Here is an 8,057-nt window from a genome sequence, read left to right as displayed (position 1 = left end):
ATATAGAGTGTTAAAAATAAGGGAACAGGTCAATTTTACAAACAATGAGAACAATAGAAACTCATTTTCTTATTTTCTAAAAACCCTATATAACAAAAATCAAATCAAGAATATAATATTATTTTACGAGACTAACTTAAAACACACACAATAAAATCACATTAAACACTATAATGGATATTTTAAACATTTTAGAAATTCAGATAGAACAAGTGCAGGAGTAATCCTATTTTAGCAAAAACTTTATAAAGTTAAAGGACTATATTTACAAAAGCGCCTAGAATATGTTAAAAAAAACCCTGTTATCTTTATTAGTTAACAATGAAATTCAGTTATGTATTTAAAAATATAAATGGTGAAGGTTTCGTGTGTATCATTAGAAATGTACATAAACTTTTTATATGTCTCCACGAAGCTGGGGCTATTACACAGCTGAAATCAATGCTATCAAAAAATAGTATTCTATGCAAAAAAACTGTCCACAAAATACTTATAAACCATTCTAAAATTACTACAATCAATTCTGAATATCATAGTCAAATCACGAACAATGATTGAATTTATATAAGTTCTATCTCACACCGGTATTATTGGTAATAAAATGATAGACAAACTAGCCAATGGAGCGATCTCCCCTTAGACTATACTCATCAACACACTCCTGTATAAAAAAAATTATATTGCCATCATTTAAGATTGACAGCCTAAATGGAACAGTTCATCGCTTTTCGGTAAGTAAAAGAAAATTAAAGAAACTGTGAAAGCTAATGATACAAATCATACACGGAAAATTGATTTATTTAATTGACTTATTATTAAATTGTAAGTTATATTAAGATAAAAAAGTTGTATATATCATATGTAAAAAATTCTTATTAACTTTTAAGTATAAATATATTGTATAATGCAGGCTGATAACCTTACTTGTCGAAGATTTTATTTTTTAACAAAAAAAATTAACATGACGATTATGTCTCCCTCAGTACTTGATTATTGATAAGATTTTTCAATAGACATATGTTGAAAGTAAAGTTATTCTTAAATATTGCCACTGAAATTTTTATTTTAATCCAAGCATTATTTAATTAGTGATAGCAGTTTATCATGTCCATCAAAAATTACGCCGGAAATAATTTTTTTCATCATAAAAATAAAAACATTCCCTTTTTAAAATTTTTCAAATATAATACCTTCTTTTTCATATATCAACAGACCATGAGGACCTGTCTCACTGGCCACTGTAAGACAGACCTAGTCTCATAATTGAGATCAATATGAAACATTCTTACTCACATTGCATTTAATTAATGTATTTTAGCATTGGTTGTTAAAATGGAATACAATCACTTGAAGCCTTTTTCTCAAAATGATTCCACAAACCAGATTGATTAGTGAAAAAAAGAAGTTTTATCTTAATGCAAAATTTAAAAGTAGTCACAATAAAATATTTTTACTTCAGATTCTCTAAAAGCTGGTCTTGGTTATAAATCAAAGATGTATGTATTTCTAAACATTACAAAAATGGTCTAAATTAACAATGGTTTGTAATAATGAATACATTTTTTAAAAATAAAACTCGAAAATATTAATAAAAAATGTACATATGTGTGAATCGATGAAACAATAAAAATATATCACATACGCATTTTAATATTTGAAGTAAAATTGTGATGTTTACATAAATAAAAACTAGACATAAAGTGTTTGTCCAACAAATGATCGTACACCATTTCTTCGTCAAACAATAAGTGTTGAAGTGGGGCCTCGAGCTATCTGAAACCCGAATGACTAAAAAATTATAAAGGAAAAGCTAAATATACACGTCACGGAAGACGTTAAGAAAGCAACTATGCTGTTCGAATCCATCAGTATTCCCTGTTTCATAGTGCAACACGGTTCTTGAGACCGAACAATTCAATTTTTTATGCTTACTTCATTAATCATATAACAGGTAAGTGAACGTCGTTCTTCAGCTGCAGCACTGCGCGTTTTATTTTTTAGTGGCGTGATTTATTACGAAAAACTTCTTGAACCTCTATCAATGGGTGTGTAAATTAAAAGATAAATTTTAGTAATCAGAAGCTAAATTAAGCCATAGAGGCAAGAAACTCGTTATAAATTATCATTGATGTGTATCATTTAAACATTATAAAACTTAAATAAATTAATGCGAAAAGTGTAACATTTTCTAAATTAATTTATACAATCATTACTTAGTGATTATTTTATAGGGTATAAATTAAATATTAAAAAGACTTTTTAATATTTTTATGTTATATCTATTTGTAGAAACATTTGAATAATTTTTGCTGAACTCACTATTATTAAATATAAACAAAATACATGAGGAAATCAATTGTAGCGGTTAGGAATGGTATTTTTTTTATAACACAGCGATATAATTTTGTATAGTGTGCATATTTTAAAACATTTTTTAGTAACGTTCAATAACATTTTTCAACGTAGGGCTTGAAAAAAAATCGATAGTTAAACATTTAAAGTAGGTGAAGTTTGAATATACAGCGTTGAGTATCAGTTGAAGAAATATATCGATAATTATTATTTAGTAACAAATCATTTGTATGAAATTTTGTTTGAACATTTTCTTCTTAGTAAGGACATTGTTGTATCATTTTAATTCTTAAAGACTCTATTCATTAAAATATTTTACTTTTAAACTGTTGCATCGCGTAAGAAGTTTAAATATTGCCAGTTTATGTAAAATGTTTGACAAACAACTGCATCGATTGCGCAAGGAAATGAAATTTCTCCATAACAAATAATTTTTCTTATTTCTTTTTCACTTAAAATTTTTAATGCGTTTACGAGATTTTCCGATGGTTAATTTCTTTCTTTCCGCTGGAAAACTTAATTCGATTAGATTTGGTATAATTTGAATTGCTTTCTGTTTTTATTTTCGATTGTTACACTTAAATTATAAACACAAAAATTGCCTACTCAAAATGTTAACTCCACGTGTTAAAGGTGTTATTCAATATGGCCAAGTGTAGATGTTATGTTATAACGTTTTTTCTTTTTTTATTTTCACTAATGCGCTGTCACACATTCAATAACAGTACTATAAAATTGTAGTTTCGAAACTGATTCTCGACGTTTTTCTAGACTATTGTCGTTATGTTCTAGTAACACAGTTAAAATACAATGACGTGAACAGCACAACAGCGGTCTATTTGTATCTGCAGCCTCCGTGTTACTTCTCAATAGTGAAATAATTTAATGTACTTCTGTATAGGTATAAAGAATACATTATTACATCATGGTGCTCATGCGCTCAGAAACGACTACTGTCACCGAAGTAAACTTGCCTTTGTCAAAAAATGCGAAAAAATTTGACGGAATCGTCGAAGAGAGTAATTTGGAAGTTGAACAACCTTCAAAGTCACCATTAAATAGCAAACAAGAAATCATATGGCATAACGTAGTTCTTATTACTCTAGTTCATGTATTGTCAGTAGTTGGAATGTACCACATAAGACATACAATCAAATATCCTACGATATTATGGGGTGAGTACAAAAAAAAACTTATCTTAAATATTTTCTTTAACATTCATTTGATCCAGTGTTCCGTGTCATAAAACACACGCATATTTATGAAATTGTCATTGGCCTTAAATTTAATGCACGTTTATTACACAAGTGTGTAACATTGGCTTTCGCTATGCGTTCCATTATTGACCCTCTAAATCGTTGCATACCCTACTACTTATTACGTAAAAAACCTAATACGAAAATGGTACAGTTTTTGTGCTCATTTTCACAAAAAAAAAAAATCTAATTTTCTAATCATTATTTTCTCAGGGTTCATCGTCGGAGGTATCGGAGGATTCGGCGTAACTGGCGGAGCTCACAGATATTACACTCATAGATCGTATAAAGCAAAATTACCTCTACAAATAATACTCTTAGCGTGTTACGCGGTTTCTGGGCAGGTATGCTAATGAAAATGTTGTAATATTTATTGAACGCATTTATACATTATGATTAAAACTGAAATTTTGATTTGTAATAACTGCGGCAATTCAAATTATCACAAATAGATTATTGGTTTAGTCGGTGCCTAAAAAATATGAGTTAAAAAAATTTCTAGTTCACAATGTGTGTTTAGATTTTGTTTTTATTTTTCACAGAACTCTATACCCGATTGGGTTCGAGACCATCGTGTTCACCATAAGTTTAGCGAAACCGATGCTGACCCACATAATGCTAACAGGGGTTTCTTTTTTTCCCATGTCGGCTGGCTAATGCAACGCAAACACCCAGAAGTCTATCGTCGAGGCAAAGTAGTCGATATGTCTGACATAAACAACGACCCCCTTGTACAATTCCACACAAAGTAAGAACAAATAGCTAATAATGGTCATCAAGATTGACCTAGAAAAGTGCAATTTATTTAGGTATTTTATACTGTTGAAATTGTTGCTCTGTTTCTACTTGCCTGCCGCATTACCTGTTTACGCGTGGAATGAAAATTGGATGGATGCATTTGTTGCCATTGGCTTGGTCAGATACGTATTTAATTTGAACTTCACGTGGTCAGTGAACAGTGTAGCTCATATTTGGGGAAATAAACCTTATGACAAGTACGAAGAAAGATTTAACATTTTTTATGATTATCTATCAAATCATTTTGTTTATTACAGACGTATACAACCGGTTCAAAATTTAGCGGTATCTTTGGTCGCTATGGGTGAGGGATGGCATAACTATCACCACGTGTTTCCATGGGATTACCGAGCTGCCGAAATAGGAGGATATGTATTCAACTTGACGACCATGTTTCTAGACTTTTTTGCTTGGATTGGTTGGGTGTATGATCGTAAGGCACCGTCTGCACAGCTAGTTCAACAAGTTGCTTTAAATCATGGCGATGGAAGTTGGAAAGAAGTATCGGAAAAAAATGTTTGTGATAAGACTTTATGAAAAAAAATTAATGAAGAACCCGTAAGTAAATTTTTTTTTATTATTTATTTTTATTCATAGTTATTGTCGTGTTTTTGCACTAGGAAACTATTACGACAATACAATAGAAATTAACGAAAACAAACTATAATATAAACAAATAAATCTTAAGCTCAGAAAGTTTTGAGTTGGATTTTAATTAGATATATTTTACCTATATCTAGTCAATCGAGTGCTGGTTATCAGTAGGATATTTTTTATTATACCAAAATGTTTTTGACTCGTTTCCGGTTACCGGTTGTTTCTAATAAAAGTTCACATGTATAGGAATAACTTGATAAATTTCAGGTAGCCTAAATAATATATTAAGTTCCTTGCATTTTAAACTTAAAAATCTCATAGGACATAATTTTTTTTAGAAAACTAATATAATGACAAAATTTTAAAGTGTGTTATGTATTAACATTACCCTAAAATCTAGAAGTATTTAGTAACTGAACTTGAATAAAAGCATAAATGTAACGCTCTATGACAAAATAAAAAAAATTTTATATCTATATGACAGAATTAGATTTAAATTCTTCGAGTCAACGTGTAAATAACCCAAGTGACGCAACTTTAAAGAAACCAAGTACAATTAGTAATTATAAAAGAGTTATGTAAATATTACCAGTTGATTTATTGCTAAAATATAACTTTGCAAAATATATTTAAAGTAATGTGTTTATGATACACGTTAATAAATTTTAAAATGTATTCAATCATAGCTAAAGAACATTTCTTTTTTAATTACTATTTATTTATTTATTTTTATTAAATATGTTACACCAATTTTATTTTATTTGAACATATATTTACATTTAAATTTTTTTTTGCTATAATAGATTAGATTTAAATTATTGTATATAAAATAATAAGAATATCGTCAAGTTAAAATATTTTTAAAACATTTTTCCGACAAAACTTATTTAGTTATTGAAATTTCAATAATACGAAAGCTTCATTTATTTTTTCAATCATAACAAATAAAGAAGTCATTTTTATTTTTTATTACCCTAAACATTTTTAGTAAACAACCAAAAAGAATGACTAAGTGATAAATAAAAAACTAAACTAAATGTGATTCTACTGTTTTGTAAATTATAACAAAGACGCTTTTATTACTGGCCATCTTTAAATTCAAAGACATTAAAAGCTTTGATTAAACTTTATATACAAATGCCATAAATGTAATAACGCATACATATATAAATGTTACGTAAAAAGATTGAATGTCGAAATTATAAAGATATAATTGAGCTGAATCGGTTGAATTTCAGACAAAATTTAAAGCATATATTAGAAATATATTAAAAAAATATTAAGTATAACATTTAAAATTCTAAAAAATACAGCTTTTTAAAAATTACGATAGATAATAAATAAATACAGTGTTGAAATTTTTATTTTTATCATTAACGAATTAATATTTTAAAAAGATAATATACAATTATTTTTTTTAATATCAATGTATTATTTGTATTCAAACAAGATTTTAAAATAGAGAAACCATTTTAAATATCATTGTACTATGACAGATACATTGAATAGGAGAATAATAAAAAATTATATTATATGCTTGATCAAATAAAAAAATAAGAAACATTTGGTAAATAAATCTTTTAAATTATCCTTTAATGTCAACAGTAACAGTAATTAAAATAAAATTTGAAATCCTTTATTCTACTGGTATCTAAATTTACACTTGATAACTAGTAACCCATTGTAATTTGTATAAAACTTCCATCTATAGGCAATATCATGCTTTTGTTTTGAAACATTTAAAATATTCAGGAAACAATATGTAACTAAATTGACCTAGTTAACGAGTAAGCTTCTAATTTGTCTTAAATTAAATATAAGCAATCAAATAATGGGAATTATATGCAATTATATCAAGAAATGTGCTGTTAAAACAGTTATTGGACATCAAATATATCAATATTTGATTTATGTTTTAACTATTACAATTCACTGCAATTTCTAACCTAAATAATATAAACATTATTAAAATTAAAGTTTTATTTGAAATTTAAAATTTTAAATCCAACTTAACTTTTGTTTAAACATTCGTATTACTTAATTTTTGTTAAAATTATTTAAATATTAAGGGTGAAGATTGTATTATTTACTGTTAATATATATATTAAGAATTGATCTCTCGTGACTAATATTTTTTTAGATTAGATTAGTATTTTAAATATATTTTTAGTCAAGGTTATCTATAAATAAAAATAAATTTTTCAGTATATTCATACTAAACAATTATAACAAATTTTTAAATTTTATATTTCAGGATGATTACCTACTTTATGTTCTTTATATTTAATCAAGTTATCTCAAGAAACAAACTCTTCAAGGAATTGATTTTTGATCAAACGAAAGAACAATGTCTCTTGATTTTTTTTTTATCATTTACACTATTTAGTTAGTAATCAATTTTTTGTTATAATGTAAAAAGTATTCATTTGTGTATATTTTTCAATCTAGAATTTGATCAAAATGTGACAAGTTTATAGTATATTAAATATACATTTAAATATTTTTTATATTTTGAAATTTTAGCCCTAAAAAAATTAGGGAGTACAAATTTAAATAAATGATGGTTAATTTTTATTTATTTTGTATTAAAAATTAATTTACAAACAATATGAAATACTTGTCACATTATCTTCATAGTTACAATTTAGGACTTTTCAGTTATGAAATTTCAAGCATAATTAGATTTTAGATATTGTAATTTGTCGGCAATTGCAAATTAATTTTTGTTTACAAATTTTCTATTTTAATTTGTATATGTGGAATCTGTTTGTATTGATATATGTATTTATCTGCACAAATTACAAAAGGCAGAGGAGTCATTTGTGTTATTTTGTGTAATAAGTGTCTTAACTATTTATTTTGGGTTAATAATAAGTAAATGTTTGTATCCTATTACAAAATATCATTATATTGTCAATTGAATTACTTAAGTTAAATTTTCATTGTAAATTTTGCAAATTGTATTATTTTATTAGAATTTTTACGTATGTTAACCACGTTCACTTAAGATTCAACTAAATAGTTAGAATAAAAATGTAATGTAATTATATTCAA

General features: G+C 26.4%; 1 protein-coding gene across 3 annotated transcripts; it reads left to right on the top strand.

Annotated features, from left to right (window-relative positions):
• The first annotated feature begins 1,771 nt into the window (after nucleotides 1–1,771).
• On the top strand, nucleotides 1,772–8,057 carry LOC126900905 (acyl-CoA Delta-9 desaturase-like). Of its 3 annotated transcripts, none has more exons than XM_050676936.1 (7): nucleotides 1,772–1,951; nucleotides 3,254–3,527; nucleotides 3,822–3,952; nucleotides 4,151–4,356; nucleotides 4,418–4,603; nucleotides 4,664–4,964; nucleotides 7,258–8,057. In XM_050676936.1, the coding sequence occupies exons 2-6, from the start codon at nucleotides 3,278–3,280 to the stop codon at nucleotides 4,941–4,943; spliced, it is 1,053 nt and encodes a 350-aa protein (XP_050532893.1). In that variant the 5' UTR covers nucleotides 1,772–1,951; nucleotides 3,254–3,277; the 3' UTR covers nucleotides 4,944–4,964; nucleotides 7,258–8,057. The 3 variants fall into 3 exon arrangements, with proteins under 3 accessions (XP_050532893.1, XP_050532894.1, XP_050532895.1); XM_050676937.1 differs by lacking the exon at nucleotides 1,772–1,951 and adding an exon at nucleotides 2,489–2,612; XM_050676938.1 differs by lacking the exon at nucleotides 1,772–1,951 and adding an exon at nucleotides 2,656–3,193.

The sequence above is a fragment of the Daktulosphaira vitifoliae genome, unplaced genomic scaffold (genome assembly GCF_025091365.1).
Source record: "Daktulosphaira vitifoliae isolate Bord-2020 unplaced genomic scaffold, ASM2509136v1 Scaffold_3, whole genome shotgun sequence".
Classification (NCBI taxonomy): domain Eukaryota; kingdom Metazoa; phylum Arthropoda; class Insecta; order Hemiptera; family Phylloxeridae; genus Daktulosphaira; species Daktulosphaira vitifoliae.
The sequence above is the reverse complement of the archived record's forward strand: the minus strand, read 5'-3'. Positions and strand labels throughout refer to the sequence as shown.